This window comes from Silurus meridionalis, chromosome 18 (genome assembly GCF_014805685.1).
Source record: "Silurus meridionalis isolate SWU-2019-XX chromosome 18, ASM1480568v1, whole genome shotgun sequence".
Taxonomy (NCBI): domain Eukaryota; kingdom Metazoa; phylum Chordata; class Actinopteri; order Siluriformes; family Siluridae; genus Silurus; species Silurus meridionalis.
In genome coordinates this window covers 27845521-27866472 of record NC_060901.1, presented here as the reverse complement: position 1 = coordinate 27866472, position 20952 = coordinate 27845521, and the positions used below count along the sequence as shown (strand labels likewise).

At 47.8% G+C, this 20952-nt stretch overlaps 3 protein-coding genes across 4 annotated transcripts in view; all 3 read right to left on the bottom strand.

Annotated features, from left to right (window-relative positions):
* Positions 1-245: 245 nt before the first annotated feature.
* LOC124401015 (zinc finger protein 292-like) lies at positions 246-10060 on the bottom strand. Its single transcript, XM_046872902.1, has 7 exons — positions 9933-10060; positions 9632-9710; positions 8902-9037; positions 8583-8788; positions 7971-8107; positions 7676-7817; positions 246-7574 (listed from the first exon to the last, which is right to left on the bottom strand). The coding sequence occupies exons 1-7, from the start codon at positions 10034-10036 to the stop codon at positions 843-845; spliced, it is 7536 nt and encodes a 2511-aa protein (XP_046728858.1). The 5' UTR covers positions 10037-10060; the 3' UTR covers positions 246-842.
* On the bottom strand, positions 10050-12423 carry LOC124401743 (zinc finger protein 292-like). Its single transcript, XM_046874169.1, has 5 exons — positions 12155-12423; positions 11462-11616; positions 11162-11240; positions 10379-10513; positions 10050-10085 (listed from the first exon to the last, which is right to left on the bottom strand). Exons 1-5 carry the CDS (start codon positions 12323-12325, stop codon positions 10050-10052), a joined length of 576 nt encoding a protein of 191 aa, XP_046730125.1. The 5' UTR covers positions 12326-12423.
* A 3735-nt stretch (positions 12424-16158) lies between these two features.
* The window catches only part of LOC124401007 (5-hydroxytryptamine receptor 1E), an 11235-nt gene continuing 6441 nt past the window's right edge, over positions 16159-20952 (bottom strand). The window contains exons 3-4 of one of the 2 annotated variants that reach the window (XM_046872890.1): positions 19104-19182; positions 16159-17775 (exon numbers count right to left, since the gene is read on the bottom strand). In XM_046872890.1, the coding sequence (XP_046728846.1) occupies positions 16674-17726 (1053 nt within the window). In that variant the 5' untranslated portion in view covers positions 17727-17775; positions 19104-19182 and the 3' untranslated portion in view covers positions 16159-16673. The remainder of the gene's footprint in view (positions 17776-19103; positions 19183-20952) is intronic. The other variant, XM_046872891.1, reaches the window with a different exon arrangement.

Here is a 20952-nt window from a genome sequence, read left to right as displayed (position 1 = left end):
ACAAAATAAATGAGAGCCAGTTGTTTTCCTGCCACAGGAAATTCAATATTTTAACAATTTTCTCATATCAGCATCATCACTGTGAGATTGTTAAACCATCGTAACTCAGGGACCAGCTGTAGATATTTAATGCACGTATTTAAGTCATTTTTGTGAAATGTCCCTGTAAATCAGGTAATTAAAGAAACCAGGCTCATCAGTGAGCAGGAAGTGAGCAGGAAGTGAGCACGATTTCAGGATCCGGCTGAAATGACAGTCATTTTTATTGTGTGAATTGGAGGGGAAGCTGTGACATGATTTCCGAGAGGGAAAAATAAAACCCACACAGAGCCACACAGAGGTAGAAAATGCAAGCTGTAATAAATTGGTCTCTGTTGTGTAAGGTACAGACTGCTGGTGGCAGTAGAGAGTCAGGGTGTGCACACACAGACACGACGCTATACACGTTCAAATTGTACAATGCAAGTCGAACAATACTACAAATGGTTTACCATCTACAGTTTACCACTGCACTACAGGATCGTCAGTCCAACCTGGACACAAGCTAGCTCGTTTTAAAATACCTACGGGATCCGAGACGATTAAAATCTTCCTCTAAGGGTTCAGTTCCGACACTGACCGCATGTGCCGATGCATGAACTTTATTTTTTTTGAAGGGCATGCGTAAGAGGTATATCATTAACAACTCAAACAATAATACACAGTCCTGCGGAGGGATCAGCAGACGTTTTACAGGAGCGTTCAAGGGCAATCGGACATGTCCTGCACACTTATTAACCCACTTAACATCCCCATAACAGCAACACTGGAGCTCCAGATCCACCCTCGTCCTGAGATCAGATCTACCCATTAACATTAGATAGGCCCTCTTTCTGAATGACCACCGCAGGACGCATCTCATGCAGCTGCTTAAGCAACAGTTCGAAAACACTCGAGAACCCTCTGTGCACCTCGAACGTCACCTTGCTGAGAGAAGTCAGTTTCTGAGGGTTCTTAAATTCTACAAGTCTCAGTACATCTCGGCAGTGATGTTCAGGATTGATCCTGCTGCACACCACTGATGCCGTCTTCAAGTGCAGGGTCGGGAATTTCTTGTGTGGGTGAATCGCCGATAAAGGACTCGTCTTCCTCTTTCCGGGCGACTGACTAGATTCCTCCAAGAACTTGAGGAAGGACACCTCAAATCCCATCGGCTTGAAGGTGGTCAGCGGTTGCTCCCGTGGTAGCATGGCGCTGGAAGAAGTGGAGTCGGAGTTGGTGTCTGCATAGTTGACTGAGGGCCTCTGCGCCACTCTTAACCTCGTCATTTTCTTGCGTGCGAGCTGCAGGTCTTTGATCGACTCTCCCTTGCGGGGGCGCCCTCGCTTCCGCTTCACTACCACAGAGATATCCGAGCTCGGATCACTAGACAATTTAGCATCTGAAACTTCTGTGTCCTCTGTGCTCTCCTTCTCCGACGTCGGCTTTGAAAACTCAGATTCGCTCGGGCCGGTGTCCACAGCGTCCTCGTTCTCAGAGGTATCGATGGAGCTTTCATCAGACTTGTCTGTATCGTCACTCCTTGACGCAATTCGTTTATACTTGGAGCGAGACATTTTCTTGCAAAAGATGTAGTTGCTCCTCTGCTCCTCCAGGTATTGTTTTGGAAGACCATGCTGGACATAGTGCTTCATGAGACTTCGCTCAGAGTCGGCCACCTTCTCACAGCCTTTAAGCATGCAGGGGTACTGTAACTGAGTCTTTTTGATGCACATGGCAGAGGCCTCCTCTTTTGTTTTTAAAATGGGGTTTCCGTATTTCGTCCAGAGGTTCTTTTGTTTCTTTTTCTTTTTCTCACCACTCTTCTGACTAGGTTTTTTATTAATTTCTCGATTTTCCTTCTCAAGGGAGACTAAGCTGTTTTTCGGAGGACGGCCAAGTTTGACGCCTCTGGAGTTCAGCAGTCGGAGTTTGTAAAGGTCTTGGTGTTTTTTCATGATGTGCCGCAGTAAGTTTGAGCGTGTGGTATAAACGCAGCTACAAGCCTCCACCTCGCACTGGAACATTCCATCAACAGGTTCCGTTCTGCCGAGCTTGACCTTCTTGTGTTCATGGTCAATGTGGTTGACATACTTCCAGAATCCGGTGAAGGTAACATCACAGTCTGGCTGGTCACAACAAAACCTACCCAGGTTCAGACCGGACATCATGACGCCTGCTTTGTCAAGGCTCAGTTTGTGGAGCTGAAGGTAATGCTGCAGAAGATCTGTAACCACTTGGAAGATTCGAGAGCAGTCTTTGACTTGACAGCGAAACTCTGTCATCTCACCACCCTTACCACTGGGCATGTCATTCTCCTCATCCTCCTCTTCCTCATTTTCATTATTCTCCTCCTCGATCTGTTCATCATCTTCAAATTTGGGGAGTGCAGACTGATGTACAGCTTTGTAGTGAAGAATCAAATTATGCTGAATAGTGAAGGCGGCCACACAGCCCTGATGGACGCAGCGGTACGGCCTGTAGGGACTAAAAACATCGTCCATGTCCGCCTTCTTCTCCTTAATCTTCTTTGTTACATCCTTAGGCTTTAGTATTTTAGGTCTTCCAAGTTTGGCCTTCTTATCTAGGGACAGGTTGCTTACCTGCCCTGGGACCAGAGGTGTCTGGCTCACAAGGGTTGCACCTGAAGGCAACAGACCCCCAGGAGGTATTCCATGGGTGTGCTGAGAAGGTGCCAGAGATCCAGTCACAAACCCATTTGGCCGATTTAACTGCTGCTCCACACTTGAGGAGGTTAGCAAAGAAGGCGTGGCTTTAATCACTGATGGATGCGTGGTAGGCTGACTCTGAAGTTGATGTGAAGTTGTCTGTGCTCTCGGAACACCAGAGTCAATAGAAGGAACAGGAAGTTGTTGTTCAAAAGGTTGAATTTTTAATTCTGATTTAATGCTTCCAACATGAGATATGAAACCTGGGACACCAGAACCAGTCTCAGCATGATGCACCTGTCCAGCGAAAAGCACCTTTGGTACCATTTGACTGAGCAAATCGCTTGAAGTCTGGAGACTTTGATCAGCCTCGGAGGGTTTCCGACTGTACTGCCGTGTAATCCCCATCTTCACCACCTGCTCGTGTGAATAATTGTGAACAGACTGATAATGGGTTCTGAGGTTGGAGTTCCGTGTGAAGGTCTTGGGACAGAGTTGACAATTAAAAGGCGCGAAGTTGAACTGTTCCTTTCGACACTGACTCAGCATGTCTTCTGTATAGTTATGCTGTTTCACGAGATGTTTGAAGAGGGCGTCTTTTGTCATGGCTCTGTAACCACAGCCCTCACTGTCACAGGAATAACCTCGTATGATAAAACCGTATGTACCTTCTGAGGCTTTCGTTACTCCTTCAGCCTCCACAGGCAGAGCAGGGGTCTGGTCATGGTCACTCGTTTCCCGATCCAGATCCAGTCTTTCCAGAGCTTTTTGAATTTCTGTAACTTCAGCATCATCTTCTTGCACTGGATTATTTAATAAATCTTCTGGTACACTGTTGTTTGAAGAAGCAGCAGCAGCTATGGGAATCTGTGTGGAGGTCTGATCAGGTAGGACACTTCCAGGAGTACGATGGTCACTCGGAAACGCTTTTTGAATTACGTTCGTTGTGTGTTGAGGAACGTCACTCGTTGGATTTTGTACATTCGAGTACTCGACCCCTTGGCACGAGCTGCTTCTCTTTTGGAAGTCTCCAGCTAAGATCTGCTCACGAAGCCTTTCCTTCACGCTTTTTTCTGATACCAGGTTTTGAGCGAGGCTCGCCATGGCGGCCAGTAGCCCATCGTTGGATAATCCACTAGCGTTTGTGATGGTAGATTTTTCTTTAATCTCCTTTATCTTGTTTAGTGTTTCGGCTTGAAGGATTCTGTCGATCTGATTAGTGGGATTCCTGCTCGAGTTTGAGTCTGACGGTTCGTTTAAGAAGCAAGCCGAGAGTTTCTCTGAGGAACCGGTGTCACTCTGTAAGGAGTTGCAGGACTGGGTATAATGCATTTGATTCTGATTGTGCTTGTCTTTTATATTTCCTGTGTGTTGGATCACACTGTTTTGACTGTCTTGAGGGTAAGAGACGGATGTTTCTGCGAAGGTCTGCTGACGTGCACTGACAGACTCAGCCAGACTTCGTGAACTGTGTTGGACATTTTCACTACTGGTCTTACTGATACTGCTGTAGACAGAATCTTTAGTGTTCAGAAAAGTCACATTGGGAAACAGTTTTGGATCAAGAGGACCTTTAGTCATGGAAGGCCACGTCTGATTGGGAGTGGCTTGTGCAGAAGGAGAGGACTGAGGAGGAGTATCTGATGGGTGAGGGGAGTTCAAAAGCTCCAGAAATGAACTAGGAAGGTCTGCGGACAGGACCGTTTCATCGTAGGGTTTGCACACAGCACGTTTAGACAAATGTCCACCAAGAGATTTAGGGCTCTGGAACTCTCTAAAGCACCGACAGCAAATAAACTTGCCGTCTTTGATGATGGCAGGCCACTTGGTTCTGCTGCTCCGTTTCCTTTTTTTTATGTCGCCTTCATGTGTGGAACTGCTGGTTTCATCTTGAGAGTTCACAGCAGCAGGAGGGTGGATTTGTTGTGCCATGTTTGGAGGAGGTAGAACCAAATCTGGGTTTTTCTCCAGTTTCACAATACACTCGGTATGTCTGACTACAGGGACTGAATTAGTCTTCGGTATCTGGATGTAAGGAGGTGAAGAGTCACTGGAATGACCTATTTTGTTGGGATTATTCATGGTCTGGTTCTGAATAAAGCGACACGAGGGATTATTTTGATGCTGCAAAGGAGGACAAGACATTTCTCCATTATAGACATTCGGAACTTGGGGTTGTGGTGCAGTGTCCATCTGTGAGGAGAAACCACCACTAGAAGACGTCATCTCCTGCGGATGGTAATGCTGTAATGAACTGGTTCTCGATACAGAACTCCACGAGGAGTGAGGAGCTACATGAGGCTGACTGGCAGTGTTTCCTAACTGTGAGAGCACAATGGGATCCAATATGTTGTCCATCTGGTTTGGGAAGGTCTGACCAGCAGGAGCAGGTAAATGCGAAGAACTTGAGGGGTACGTGGAGCTCAGACAGCTTGCTGGGCAGTGCTGCTGAGCAGGAGGTTTCTGCATTGGTGCGAGAGGAGCAGAAGTCCTCAGACCCAACTGGTTCTGTATGGGCTCTGAAGAAACGTTCTTGACATTCATGGATGCAGGTCTGCTTGTGATTGGTGGTACTTTATTGTTCCTCTTTGCCAGTTTCCATTGTGTATAAAACTCACAGTGAGCAGCTTTCATGTGTTTGGTGAGACTTCTATAAGAGCTGTAATCTCGAGAACAGGTTTCATATGCACATTTATATCTGTCCTTTTCCTCACCTGCAGAACCAGATGTGTTGGTCTGCACTGGTTGTACTGGTCTGTTGGAGGGAAAAGAGCTGACTTGTGGAGGAAGTCTCTGAGACACAGGCATTACTGATGGACCGCTATGGGAAGTCTGCGTTAAAGACACCAGGTTGTTCCCGTACGTAACTGGGTACGGAGTGTGGATCGGATTGGGATCATACTGGCCGTAGTCAGAGTTTTCATTGCTGTATAAGGGTTGGGTGTGACTCTGTGAGACAGCAGACTCCATTTGAGCTTGCAAAACATCTCCAGATGGGGCTTGCTGAAAGTCCTCTAGGAGGCTCTGGTATGAAGATGCTGGCGGAAGTGGACATGATGGAGTGAGCATCGGATCGTTCATTAGCACATCTAACAAGGACTCTTCAGGTCCGGGTCCATTCAGGTGAGTCATGGGAGGGTTTGGAGGAGGTTGGACCTGCAGGGTCTCCACATGTGGGACGTGTGGTCCAGCATCCAGGTTTGGATCAGGTGGCTCGCTTTTACATGGCAGAAGGCCGAACGCTTGTGTGGGACCCTGACCAGAGGGGTTGAGCATGTTTTCTACAGAATGCTTCACTTTCACCAGATTTGTTGGTTGATCTTCAGGGTTCACCATGCAGCTGGGGTTTGCTGGAGGTGCTATTTGCTGAACGTCCTGTTTGGCTGGTTCACTGGACAGGTGTGGTTGAGGATCTACAGGCTCGTTGGTGTCTGCCGTCTGCATCTCCTCTTTCTTAACGTTATGGCTCTCCTCGTGTAGTTCTAACTGAGACTGGGCGTGAAACACTTTACCACATCCTGGCACTTTGCAGGTAAATGTTTTGTAATGTTGCGCCTCGTGATCGTAGAGTTTATAAGCTTCGTAGAAGGTCTTTCCACAGCCAGGAAACATGCACTTGGCCTTGAAGACAGAGTGTCCTTTGCTGTGCAGAAGAAGCTCAGCATTGGTGTCGAAGCTGGCTTTACAGTTCAGCTGAATGCACGTATAAGGTTTAGCACCACAGTGGACCTGCAGGTGGTCATTGAGGTGAGTGACGCTAACGAAGTGCCGGCGACAATACTGACAAACTATCTTCGTGGTCTGCAACTCGAGGAAGCGTTTGGCCTCCTCCATCTCCCCGTGGTCCTTCACGTGGGTGAGAAGATTGCGAAAGAACTTGAAACCTTTTCTGCAGTTCGCAACAGGACACACGTTTCGCTCTCTGGCGTTGACCCTGACTCCGGGAACTTCGGTCTGGGAGCCTGTCGTGTCTCCGTTGGACAGCTGACCAACGTCTCCGTCGCAGGTTTTAGCCTTGGCTTTCCGCGCCTGGTTTTCTCCACTTTTGTTTGTCAGAGCTGTGAGATCAGGAGCGTTCGCAACAGTCAGTTTTTTAGTGGTTTTCATGGAAGCTAAGCGCTCTTTACAAGACAGCTTTACGTGTGATGCCACATGCGGGTCTAGAGTTTCTCTCGCTTCAAACGTCTCTGTGCAAATGGGACAGCTGTAAAGTCCGTCTCTGAAGTGAGTCTGTGCATGGCGCACGATTCTATGGCCAAGGAACTCTTTATCGCACAGCACGCAGTACTGCATGTACGCTTGCCAGTTTCGAAACCTGGCCGACACAAATCCCTTCTCCCTCAACTTTTTGACTTCTCTGTTTTTCTGACGCTGGTCTGCGATCTCCTTCAGTTCATTAGTCGTGTCCAAAAAGCATTCAAAAACGTCCTTGAACTCTTCGGGCGCCAGGTCAACATCGTCTCGCTCCACGTCTACAAAGCGATCGTCGTTCAGCTCGTCGATGGAGGACACGATCGACGCCTCCTCGCCCATAAGACCCAGACAGTGACGCTTTAACGTCTTCCAGTCCCAGAACTCCGGATCAAAAGGCCACTGAGTTTTAAAAACAAGGAACAAATCGCAGCGTAGAGAGTTGGGTATGGGAAGGTTTTCCTCCTCCAGCTTCTGGTCTGGCTCATTGTACAGAGTCTCCACAGCATAATAAGAGTCAACTGTGGGCTCCAGGAGGAACTCCGTTAGCTGGCAGGCCCGCTTCACTTCCAGGTCGGAGGGCAGGAGGCAGGAGATGGTTTTGCAGATGGTGGCCTTGTTGGCTCCCTCACAGGACTCCATTCGCAGGGCACGTATACACATCTGAATGCAGGCTGGCAATCCAATCTTATCCAACTGCAGATTAGAAAACAGAGTTGTGACCACATTTCGTTACCGTAAACCATCAGGAGCATCAGCCTACAGTGATGTACATCCACAGTGGACCAAGAACTCACCTCAGACTGGATCACTTTAATAAAGAACAGCAGGTGGAACACAGTTTTGGTGAGTAGAGACATCTTCTGGCACTTTTCCAAAAAACTCTGCTCTGAAGGCTCCAATCGTTTCAGGAGTTTACTCCAGAAGAGGGTCAGTTCCCTGGAAGAGAGATCGATCATCCGATCAACACACATGGCATAAACAATAATCTGACTGAACCCTGACGTGAGTCTACACTGAGACAGCTAAAGATCTGCAGATCAACAACACACACGAAGGGTGTAGGATTAGTTCCTCGTGTAGGACACTGACCAGGCGCAGTACGGGTCCTCCTGCAGGAGCTGTCGGGTCAGGAAGCCCGAACACAGTGTGAATGCTCCTCTCTCATCTCCTTCTGCCTCCAGGTTACAGATCATCTCCAGAGCATCACGACAGTCCACCTGGGAGAGCTGCAGGAGAATTACAGAAGGATTTGGAGAACTTCAGATCGATATATAATAATGCAGCAGTGCACAGTTACTAATCCAAACAGACACGCCACCCCAGTGTCCCTGTGAGCCAATCAGAACACAGATTGTACCCCAGTGTCCCTGTGAGCCAATCAGAACACAGATTGTACCCCAGTGTCCCTGTGAGCCAATCAGAACACAGATTGTACCCCAGTGTCCCTGTGAGCCAATCAGAACACAGATTCTACCCCAGTGTCCCTGTGAGCCAATCAGAACACAGATTCTACCCCAGTGTCCCTGTGAGCCAATCAGAATTTAGCAGACACCCCAGTCACATCTGTGCTTCAACCAGTTAGAAAGCAGGCCACACCCCCTTTGTCCAGTAACCAATCAGAGCACAGGTCTGCATCCAGTGCAACAAATCACAACCAGTAAAACCTCACCAAGATATTTATTTTAGAACAAAACTAATCACCTCCTCCATCAGCATCTCCTGTGGAGCAGAGGAGCACACACACACGAGGTAGATCTGTTTAAAGTGTCCTCTGTTTGCTCCAAACTCGAGGAGATCAGCACAGGCTTTAGCCAGCAGCGCTGCCTTCTCCATGGAGTTCTCTTTAATTAGGAACTTCACCCTGAGTTCCAGCAGCTCCGGACCTTCACGCAGCAGGAACTCACGCACTAAAGTAGGCACAGGGAACCCACGTAGAGGGTTAAGCAGTGAAAAACGCACACACACACACACACACACACACACACACACACACAGGGTCAGGTATCTCTGAGGACATCACCTTTCTCCTCGGGAGGCGTCTCTTTTCTGAGAAGGTTCTGTAGTGTGATGTTGCTCCACATCCCTCGTTCCTGAGTGGCTGTGGAAAGCAGGTGCAGCTGCGTGATGCCGTTGTCTTGCAGAAGAGTGTGAGCCGTCTGTGCAGACACCAAACATCACGGGTTTATTTACCTCACACACACACACACACACACACACACACACACACACACACAGCAGAAAATCAACGAGATTCAGATCTACCAAAGCCAGGAAGTGGGTCACATGTGCACCTGAATCACAATGAGACAGTAGAAGAAGAGGAGAGGAGAGGGGGAAGAAGAAGAGGAGAGGAGAGGGGGAAGAAGAAGTGGAGAGGAGAGGGGAAGAAGAAGAGGAAAGGGGAAGAAGAAGAGGAAAGGGGAAGAAGAAGAAGAGAGAGGGGAAGAGGAAGAGGGAAAGAGGAGAAGAAGAAGAAGAGAGGGGAAGAGGAAGAAGAAGAGGAGAGGGGAAGAAGAAGAGGAGGGGAATAAGAAGAAGAGGAGAAGGAGAAGAAGAAGAAGAGGAGAAGAAGAGGGAAAGAAGAAAAGAGGAGAAGGAGAAGAAGAAGAAGAAGAAGAGGGGAAGAAGAAGAGGAGGAGAAGAAGAGGAGGAGAAGAAGAAGAGGAGAAGAAGAAGAAGAAGAGGAGGAGGAGAGGGGGAGGTAGTGTGGATTGGGACACAGCCCAGGGGTTGATACAGGTGTGCTGTACCTGTATGGAGAACTGAAACTGCTCCCATAATGCATCTGGAAAAGCCTCAGTTATAAACAGCAGCAGCTCCACACAACTCCTGCAGAACACACACACACACACACACACACACACACACACACACACACACACACACACACAGAGGAGTGAGTGAATGATGGAGTGATAAAGTGAGAATGGATTAATAAAGGAATAAATGAATGAGTGAGTGTGGAGAACATGTTAAAAATTTAAGATTTCAAAATATAGAATAAACAAGTGTGTGTGTGTGTGTGTGTGTGTGTGTGTGTGTTTTACTCACATCGAGAGTCTCTCCAGCACCACTCCGACGTTCTCGCTCTGGATGGAGAGATGCTCCGACACACGAGCAAAACTCAACAACGCCACACGATAACACTCCAACATCGACCACGGATCTTCATCTGATCTCCACACTCAGACACTCCACCAGGGTCTGCACACACACACACACACACACACACACACACACACACACACACACAGATATACACACTGACAACATCACATCCATTCTATACTCCAAGTTTTCAGCTCCGTCACCAAGTGTGTGTGTGTGTGTGTGTGTGTGTGTGTGTACGGTCTTGAACTCTGGCCCATCTTCAGTGTTTACTCAAACACTCCCAAATCACCCCTGCTCAAGGTGACTAGACCGAGTAAAACCACACACACACACACACACACACACACACACACACACACAGGGTCAGGTATCTCTGAGGACATCACCTTTCTCCTCGGGAGGCGTCTCTTTCTGAGAAGGTTCTGTAGTGTGATGTTGCTCCACATCCCTCGTTCCTGAGTGGCTGTGGAAAGCAGGTGCAGCTGCGTGATGCCGTTGTCTTGCAGAAGAGTGTGAGCCGTCTGTGCAGACACCAAACATCACGGGTTTATTTACCTCACACACACACACACACACACACACACACACACACACACACAGCAGAAAATCAACGAGATTCAGATCTACCAAAGCCAGGAAGTGGGTCACATGTGCACCTGAATCACAATGAGACAGTAGAAGAAGAGGAGAAGAAGAAGAGAGAGGGGAAGAGGAAGAAGAAGAGGAGAAGAAGAGGAAGAAGAAGAGGAGAGGAGAGGGGAAGAAGAAGTGGAGAGGAGAGGGGAAGAAGAAGAGGAAAGGGGAAGAAGAAGAGGAAAGGGGAAGAAGAAGAGAGAGGGGAAGAGGAAGAGGGAAAGAGGAGAAGAAGAAGAAGAGGGGAAGAAGAAGAAGAGAGAGGGGAAGAGGAAGAAGAAGAAGAGGAGGGGAATAAGAAGAAGAGGAGAAGGAGAAGAAGAAGAAGAGGAGAAGAAGAGGGAAAGAAGAAAAGAGGAGAAGGAGAAGAAGAAGAAGAGAAGAAGAGGGGAAGAAGAAGAGGAGGAGGAGAAGAAGAAGAGGAGGAGAAGAAGAAGAGGAGAAGAAGAGGGGAAGAAGAAGAAGAAGAGGAGGAGGAGAGGGGGAGGTAGTGTGGATTGGGACACAGCCCAGGGGTTGATACAGGTGTGCTGTACCTGTATGGAGAACTGAAACTGCTCCCATAATGCATCTGGAAAAGCCTCAGTTATAAACAGCAGCAGCTCCACACAACTCCTGCAGAACACACACACACACACACACACACACACACACACACACACACACACACACACAGAGGAGTGAGTGAATGATGGAGTGATAAAGTGAGAATGGATTAATAAAGGAATAAATGAATGAGTGAGTGTGGAGAACATGTTAAAATTTAAGATTTCAAAATATAGAATAAACAAGTGTGTGTGTGTGTGTGTGTGTGTGTGTGTGTGTGTTTTACTCACATCGAGAGTCTCTCCAGCACCACTCCGACGTTCTCGCTCTGGATGGAGAGATGCTCCGACACACGAGCAAAACTCAACAACGCCACACGATAACACTCCAACATCGACCACGGATCTTCATCTGATCTCCACACACTCAGACACTCCACCAGGGTCTGCACACACACACACACACACACACACACACACACACACACACACAGATATACACACTGACAACATCACATCCATTCTATACTCCAAGTTTTTCAGCTCCGTCACCAAGTGTGTGTGTGTGTGTGTGTGTGTGTGTGTACGGTCTTGAACTCTGGCCCATCTTCAGTGTTTACTCAAACACTCCCAAATCACTCCCTGCTCAAGGTGACTAGACCGAGTAAAAAAAACCACACACACACACACACACACACACACACACACACACACACACACACACACCACCCTCTATTATTATTGTATTAGCATGACAGCTAGCGGTGGTGTGGAAGGGAAATCTGTACACACTCAGCCCGCGGATACGGCACGGCTCGGCCCGGGGGGACACGGTACGGCACGGCACGGCACAGCTCGGCCCGGGGGGACACGGTACGGCACGGCTCCGGGGGGGTTTAGGGGTACAGTACGGTTCGGTTCGGCTGTGTTGTGTTGTAGTGCGCTAGTCTCCGTGTTTACAGCGGAGCTCTGCGGCGGACAGACCTGACAGAAAGCACGGCAGTAGCGCGCAGTGGCCTCCTCCTGCTCCGCGGGTCCCGGGCTGGAGCTCAGCGCGGCGGACAGCTCCTCCAGGCGGTCGTTGAGCGCTCGCAGGGTGTCTGGAGGGCGGCGCGGTCCGTGGGGCTCCCGCTCGGCCTCTTCTTCGTCCGCCATCTTCACTTCCAGTTGCGCCGCGTACGCACCCGCACGGAGACCACGTGACCCTCAAACCCGTGCGCGTCCGTGCGTCAGGGCGGGGAGGGGGAGGGGGGTGGAGATCCCGTCTGTCGCTGCTGTGAGCTTTAAACAAGGACCCCTTATTTAGTAGCCCACGGAGAGCGCCTGATCATAATATATCAGATTTATCAACTACTAGATACATCAGAATCATCTGTAAATGCACTTGAATGTTCAGGTAAATCAGCGATTAGATTTAGATTAGATAACAGAATATCTGAGGTATATTTTAGATAGAAATTAAAATAAGGAAGTAATTTGGAATAAATTATGTAAAATCTGCTTCTTCTTCTGTCTCCAAACACCCCCAGTTCTCTACATCTCCCTCTTACACACACACACACACACACACACACACACACATCTACCTGCATGTCCTCCCTCACCACATCCATAAACCTGCTCCTTACACTTTCATATTTACCTTTTAAAAGCTTTAAATATAATAGGTCGAAATAATTCTATCATTATAGTCTCTGCTGAGGGTAAATGATGAAATATTTACGAATATAATCATTTAATACAAAAACCCAATCTAATCCAGAATAAGGCATATTTCAAGTCACCTAAATTCAGGACCTCCTACAGCTGTGGATAAACGACTGGTTTTCCCAGAATCAGCCAATCAGAGAGAGACAGGAAGTCAGGGGTACAGTCTGTACAGCGGGTGTGTTACACTAGCACACCTGTCTGCTCGGGGTGTGTGACTGTGTAGTTGTGCATATGTGAAGGTGTGTATATGTAGTTGTGTGAATGTGTAGGTATATGTGTGTGTGTAGTTGTGCATATGTGAAGATGTGAATGTGTAGGTGTGTGTATATGCGTAGGTGTGTATATGTAGTTGTGTGTGTTTAGGTTTGTTTATATGTGTAGGTGTGTGACTGTCTAGGTGTGTGTGATTGTGTAGGAGTGTATATGTAGTTGTGTGTGTAGGTGTGCGATATGTGTAGGTGTGTATATGTAGTTGTGTGTGTGTGTTTAGGTGTGTGTATATGTGTAGGTGTGTATTTGTAGTTCTGTGTGTAGGTGTATATGTAGGTGTGTATTTGTAGTTCTGTGTGTAGGTGTATATGTAGGTGTGTGTGATTGTGTAGGTGTATATGTGTAGTGTGTGTGATTGTGTAGGTGTGTATATATAGTTGTGTGTGTTTAGGTGTGTGTATGTGTAGGTGTGTATTTGTAGTTGTGTGTGTTTAGGTGTGTATATGTGTAGGTGTGTATTTGTAGTTCTGTGTTTAGGTGTGTATATGTGTAGGTGTGCATATGTGAAAGTGTGAATGTAGGTGTGTGTATATGCGTAGGTGTGTATATGTAGTTGTGTGTTTAGGTTTGTTTATATGTGTAGGTGTGTGACTGTCTAGGTGTGTGTGATTGTGTAGGAGTGTATATGTAGTTGTGTGTGTGTAGGTGTGCGATATGTGTAGGTGTGTATATGTAGTTGTGTGTGTGTGTTTAGGTGTGTGTATATGTGTAGGTGTGTATTTGTAGTTCTGTGTGTAGGTGTATATGTAGGTGTGTATTTGTAGTTCTGTGTGTAGGTGTATATGTAGGTGTGTGTGTGTGTGTATGTGTGTGTGTGTATGTGTGTGTGATTGTGTAGGTGTGTATATATAGTTGTGTGTGTTTAGGTGTGTGTATGTGTAGGTGTGTATTTGTAGTTGTGTGTGTTTAGGTGTGTATATGTGTAGGTGTGTATTTGTAGTTCTGTGTTTAGGTGTGTATATGTGTAGGTGTGCATATGTGAAAGTGTGAATGTAGGTGTGTGTATATGCGTAGGTGTGTATATGTAGTTGTGTGTTTAGGTTTGTTTATATGTGTAGGTGTGTGACTGTCTAGGTGTGTGTGATTGTGTAGGAGTGTATATGTAGTTGTGTGTGTGTAGGTGTGCGATATGTGTAGGTGTGTATATGTAGTTGTGTGTGTGTGTGTTTAGTGTGTGTATATGTGTAGGTGTGTATTTGTAGTTCTGTGTGTAGGTGTATATGTGTAGGTGTGTATATGTAGTTGTGTGAATGTGTAGGTGTGTGTGTGTGTATGTGTGTGTGTGTGTGTATGTGTGTGTGTGTATGTGTGTGTGATTGTGTAGGTGTATATGTAGTTGTGTGTGTGTGTTTAGGTGTGTGTATGTGTAGGTGTGTATTTGTAGTTGTGTGTGTTTAGGTGTGTATATGTGTAGGTGTGTATTTGTAGTTCTGTGTTTAGGTGTGTGTATATGTGTAGGTGTGCATATGTGAAAGTGTGAATGTGTAGGTGTGTGTGATTGTAGGTGTATATGTAGTTGTGTGTGTAGGTGTATGTGTGTGTGATTGTGTAGGTGTGTATATGTGTAGGTGTGTGTGAATGTGTAGGTGTATATGTGTAAGTGTGTGTGAATGTGTAGTTGCGTGTGTGTGTAGGTGTATATGTGTAAGTGTGTGTGCTTCAACAGGCATTAATATTTGATCTCACACTTACAGAGTTTTGTTTAATTAATATGAAAAGACAAGAGCCATCACAACTCAGACTTTCACCTGGTTATTAGGATGGCTGGTGTGTGTGTGTGTGTGTGTGTGTGTCTTACAGTATACATTACATTAATGAACAGATCAGATCCTAAAGGTTCAATAACACACAGATTAGAAGTGTGTGGGTTTGATCCTTCAGCCCACAGGGGTCACTCACAAACACATACACTGCCATGGCAACAGCATCTTTGTATGGTTTTTCTTTTGCACAGATACAAAACAACGCGTGCACACACGCACACGCACACACACACGCACACGCACACACACACTAAGTAACCCAGACTGTGTGAGATGTGTGATGTACTTTATTCCTCCTCTTTACACCATTTTGGAATCAGTGACAGACGGCAGCAATGCATTGTGGGTAAATTCTCACAGCGGTTTCTTCACAGCTCCAGCACAGTAATGAGGTGTGGTGGTATCTCCTGTAGTGTGACCTCATTAGCACACTGTACTGCAGTGTACACACATCTAGGCTTCTGTTGTGGATGTTATACGCTTGGATAGCTAGGGAAAGAGTTCACTGCTAGAGTATCTGTAGCATGTGTAGTGTGTAGGTGTTGTGCAGGGTGTAGAGTCTTGTGTAGGGTATTGTGCAGGGTGTAGAGTCTTGTGTAGGGTGTTGTGCAGGGTGTAGTGTAGAGTCTTGTGTAGTGTAGGTGTTGTGCAGGGTGTAGAGTCTTGTGTAGTGTGTGTGTGTGTAGGTGTTGTGCAGGGTGTAGAGTCTTGTGTAGGGTGTTGTGCAGGGTGTAGTGTGTAGAGTCTTGTGTAGTGTGTAGGGTGTAGTGCAGGGTGTAGAGTCTTGTGTAGGGTATTGTGCAGGGTGTAGAGTCTTGTGTAGGGTGTTGTGCAGGGTGTAGTGTGTAGGGTGTTGTGCAGGGTGTAGTGTGTAGGTGTTGTGCAGGTGTAGAGTCTTGTGTAGGGTGTTGTGCAGGGTGTAGTGTGTAGAGTCTTGTGTAGTGTGTAGGGTGTTGTGCAGGGTGTAGTGTGTAGAGTCTTGTGTAGTGTGTAGGGTGTTGTGCAGGGTGTAGAGTCTTGTGTAGGGTATTGTGCAGGGTGTAGAGTCTTGTGTAGGGTGTTGTGTAGGGTATTGTGCAGGGTGTAGTGCAGGATGTAGAGTCTTGTGTGGGGTGTTAAGTCTTGTGTAGGGTGTTGTGTAGAGTCTTGTGTAGTGTGTAGGGTGTTGTGCAGGGTGTAGTGTGTAGAGTCTTGTGTAGGTGTTGTGCAGGGTGTAGTGTGTAGGGTGTTGTGTAGGGTGTATAGTCTTGTGTAGGGTGTTGTGCAGGGTGTAGAGTCTTGTGTAGGTGTTGTGCAGGGTGTAAAGTCTTGTGTAGGGTGTTGTGTAGAGTCTTGTGTAGTGTGTAGGGTGTTGTGCAGGGTGTAGTGTGTAGAGTATTGTGTAGTGTGTAGGTGTTGTGCAGGGTGTAGGGTGTATAGTCTTGTGAAAGGTTGTTGTGCAGGGTGTAGGGTGTATAGTCTTGTGTAGGGTGTTGTGCAGGGTGTAGAGTCTTGTGTAGGGTGTTGTGCAGTTTGTAATGTAAGGTGTTGTGTGTTGTGTAGGGTAACACTTGATTCAGTACAGTGATGTATAAATATAGGAGTTCTTTGGGACGTAGCCCCAGAAGCAGTGCAGATGTGCTCAGAAGTGCACTAAGAAGTCATCTTCCTCGTCTAGTGCACTTCACTGACAGTGTACATGTGCTCCATGTGCTTTACGTAAGGGGACATGAAGACGTGAGCTCCAGGAGAAGGCCTGGAACCTTGGCATCCCCGTGGTCCTATGTGTGCTCTTTCCTCTTTAGGAGCCCTTTGAAGGCTTGTTTGAAGTCCTCGTTGAAGCTGGTGTAGAGCAGCGGGTTGATCAGCGAGTTAATGTATCCGAGCCAGGTGAGGAAGTCGGACACGTGCGGAGAAGGCTGCAGGACATTCAGTGCCATCAGGAGCTCTTTAATAAAGAAGGGCAGCCAGCAGACAATGAAAGCGCCCAGGATGAGGCCGAGGATCCGAGCGGCCTTCCTCTCACGCGAGCTGCACACCTGGTTCCTTTCCTCGGGGCTGTTCAGCTTCTCCAGCTCCATGCCGGGGTCAGAGGGGGACAGCTCAACTCGGAAGTGGTTTAGAGAGTCACTGAGGTGGCGTGAGGAGCCACGCTTCTGGTAAAGGGACTTGGCCGCCCCATAAATGCGGTAATACAGGATGAGGATCAGAGTCATGGGGATGTAGAAGGCCCCGAAGGTGGAGTAGATACTGTAACCAAGCTGGTCGTGTTCGATCACGCACTGGTGAACGGCGCCACGGCGCCGGCGCCAGAAAAGAGGAGGGGCTGAGATCAAGATAGAGGCCACCCAGACAGCGGTGACCATGATAACGGCACGGCGCGGGGTCCTCTTGCGGGCGTACTCCACCGCCTTGGTGATGGCCCAGTAGCGGTCGAGTGCAATGATGCACAGGTGCAGGATGGAGCAGGTGCAGCAGGTCATGTCCACGCTCAGCCACACCTCACACACCACACGCCCCAGGTTCCACGTCGCCATGGCGATGTACAGGATGCTCAGCGGCATCACCAGCAACGCAACCAGGAAGTCGGTAACCGCCAGTGAGCAGATGAGGTAATTAGCCGGGAGGCGGAGCTTTCTGGTGGTCAGGATAGCGGCGATAACCGCGCCGTTCATTACAGCTGTCGATAACGCCAGCAAACCCAACAGACAAGCCACTGCTAACCGCTCCGTCACCACGGCGACACCAAACTCTGCCCTCTGATCGGACGCATTAGAGTGGGTGTAGTTAATCAGAGGTGGAGCTTTAGAACTTTCTCCCAGGTAGCGCTCCATTTGCTCACTTGGGGCGTTTTTTTGGTCCTCCTCTCTGTTAATCCCAGTCCTACAGAACACAATCACACCAGACAATTCATCAACAACATTAACTCCCTAATGAACATAATGTACAGCCATAAACACCACGTACTGGAGCACATGACTCCTGTCAGCCAATCAGAATCAGGTAAACTTCTGGTAAACACACAAACACACACACACACAGGGATCTGGAGTAGCACTCAATCAGACACACTGTCAAAGACAAACAGCTGCACTGTGTGTGTGTGTGTGTGTGTGTGTGTGTGTGTGTGTGTGGTTTCTGATGACTTTTTGATGACAGTGTGATGTCACCACTGCAGTAAAATCCACATTAATCAGAAGTAAAAGCTCTTTTTCATTGTGTGGGCTTTAGAGCTAAGTGACAGATGAAGTGTTTGTGTGTGTGTGTGTGTGTGTGTGTGTGTGTGTGTGTGTGTGTGTGTGTGTGTGAGTGTAATGTGATTATATACCCTGAGTTATAAATGTGTAATTGTTTTTTTTTTCTCTGTATTCTGTTTATAAATCACCTCTAATTTTACAGGTAATGTTGTAGCAGTGTGTGTGTATGCGTGCGTGTGTGTGTGTGTGAGGTGGATGGAGGGTACAGATGAAGGTACAGATTACACTACTAATCTGTCCACACACCTACACCCTAAGATCATCTGTCAGAAACCACTTTAAACACCTAAAATACAGTCCACCATAAGAGGAGGAGCAATGCGTTACTGTCGCACACACGCACACGCACACACACAACTGATGCATGGATAGTGAATAAAGAGAACACATTTTATAAGGTTAATGGTAACACAAGGTTAACACACACACACACACACACACACACATACACACACCTATTTATGTTCAAAACCTATTTCTGCAAAGAGTGTGTGTGAGGTGCTAAATCTGATTTTCATTCCACATCTGGGGTGGTGTGAGAACACCTGTCAGTTGTTTATGTATAAAAGTGTGTGTGTGGGGGGGGTGGTTTGGGGTGGGGGGGTTTCATTAGAACTGACTAGTATTAAAGGTCATATTTGAAATGCATCTGGTTTAATGAGGAATCATGCAGCAGCTTGGAACAATCATAAACATTTATACTCCTCATTCATCAACTCCCCCTGACCCCAACATCTCACTGCTCATATACACCAATCAGAGCTCGGACTGAGAGCACACCACCAGATGAAGGTGTTCAGTTCCATCATCTGGTAAGAATATTTATTCAGATTTAGCACCTCAGCGCCGCCCCTCAGGTCTGATCTCACATCTCTGCTGCAACTTATTTACACCTAGCAGTCAGAATGTAAATGTGACTGGATCATTTCTCCAGAAAAAAAAAAAAAATCTCACCTTCAACAACATCTCAGCATCAGTGTGTCTTCAGCCATTCCACGGGTCCTACCTGGTACAAACAGTCTCATCACTGGGTCTGAAAACAAACACTTGTCTCTGAGACACTGAACATAACCTGGTTTACACCTGTATTCATCACCCAGTACACCCAGTACTCATCACCCAGTACACCCAGTACTCATCACCCAGTACACCCAGTACTCATCACCCAGTACTCATCACCCAGTACACACCCAGTATTTCTCACCCAGTACACCCAGTACACATCACCTAGTACGCCAAGTACTCCTCACCCAGTACACCCAGTACTCATCACCCAGTACACCCAGTACTCCTCACCCAGTACACCCAGTACTCATCACCCAGTACACCCAGTACACCCAGTACTCCTCACCCAGTACACACCCAGTACTCATTACCCAGTACACCCAGTACTCCTCACCCAGTACACACCCAGTACTCTTCACCCAGTACACCCAGTACACCCAGTACTCATCACCCAGTACACCCAGTACTCCTCACCCAGTACTCCTCACCCAGTACACCCAGTACTCCTCACCCAGTACACACCCAGTACACACCCAGTACACCCAGTACTCCTCACCCAGTACACCCAGTACTCCTCACCCAGTACACACCCAGTACTCATCACCCAGTACACACCCAGTACACACCCAGTACTCTTCACCCAGTACACCCAGTACTCCTCACCCAGTACACACCCAGTACTCTTCACCCAGTACTCATCACCCAGTACACCCAGTACTCCTCACCCAGTACACCCAGTACTCCTCACCCAGTACACCCAGTACTCCTCACCCAGTACACCCAGTACTCTTCACCCAGTACTCCTCACCCAGTACACACTCAGTACACCCAGTACTCATCTATCCACATTCTTTCTCTCTCGTCTTGTCTTTATCTTTTTTGCTTCCTCTTTCTGTCTTCATTTCCCATGATTCCCATGGGGGGGTGTGTAAGTGATGGAGGAGGAGGAAGGAGAGGAGCTCACCCTGCTCTGACTCCATGAGGGAACTGATGGTGTTGGGGTGCTGAGGTGTGAAGAATTATATGTAATTAATGATTTGTGTTTGTGTGATTTACAGTGAGGAGAACAGTAACGTTCTGTAGAGAAGAGACGAGGGAATGACTATAGTGGTGGAGGTGGAGATGATAGTGAGGGTGGAGATGGTGTTGGGGTAGAGATGGTGGTGAGGATGAAGATGGTGGTGGTGGTGGAGGTGGAGGTGGAGATGCTGGTGGAGGTGGTAGTGGTGAACGTGGAGGTGGAGATGCTGGTGGAGGTGGTAGTGGTGAACGTGGAGGTGGAGATGCTGGTGGAGGTGGAGATGCTGGTGGAAATGGTAGTGTTGGTGGTGGAGGTGGAGATGCTGGTGGAGGTGGAGATGCTGGTGGAAATGGTAGTGTTGGTGGTGGAGGTGGAGATGCTGGTGGAGGTGGAGATGCTGGTGGAAATGGTAGTGTTGGTGGTGGAGGTGGAGATGCTGGTGGAGGTGGAGATGCTGGTGGAAATAGTAGTGTTGGTGGTGGAGGTGGAGATGCTGGTGGTGGAGGTGTAGATGCTGGTGGAGGTGTAGATGGTGGTGGAGGTGGAGATGGATATGGTGGTGGTGGTGGAGGTGGAGATGCTGGTGGAAATGGTAGTGTTGGTGGTGGAGGTGGAGATGCTGGTGGTGGAGGTGTAGATGGTGGTGAAAGTGGAGATGGTGGTAATGGTGGAGGTGGAGATGGTGGTGGTAGTGGAGGTGGAGATGCTGGTGGAGATGGTAGTGGTGGTGGTGGAGGTGTAGATGCTGGTGGAGGTGAGTAGGTATGTAACAGGGTT

Excerpts from the sequence above, each read along its gene's own strand:
- LOC124401015 (XM_046872902.1), bottom strand. The coding sequence starts at position 10,036 with ATGTTGGAGTGTTATCGTGTGGCGTTGTTGAGTTTTGCTCGTGTGTCG. Across the intron at positions 8,789-8,901 it reads GACGCCTCCCGAGGAGAAAG|TGCGTGAGTTCCTGCTGCGT; the intron begins GTGATGTCCTCA and ends TGCCTACTTTAG. Across the intron at positions 8,108-8,582 it reads AGGAGATGCTGATGGAGGAG|CTCTCCCAGGTGGACTGTCG; the intron begins GTGATTAGTTTT and ends ATTCTCCTGCAG.
- LOC124401743 (XM_046874169.1), bottom strand. The coding sequence starts at position 12,325 with ATGGCGGACGAAGAAGAGGCCGAGCGGGAGCCCCACGGACCGCGCCGC. Across the intron at positions 11,241-11,461 it reads GTGCTGGAGAGACTCTCGAT|GAGTTGTGTGGAGCTGCTGC; the intron begins GTGAGTAAAACA and ends TGTGTTCTGCAG. Across the intron at positions 10,086-10,378 it reads GACGCCTCCCGAGGAGAAAG|ACCCTGGTGGAGTGTCTGAG; the intron begins GTGATGTCCTCA and ends GTGTGTGTGCAG.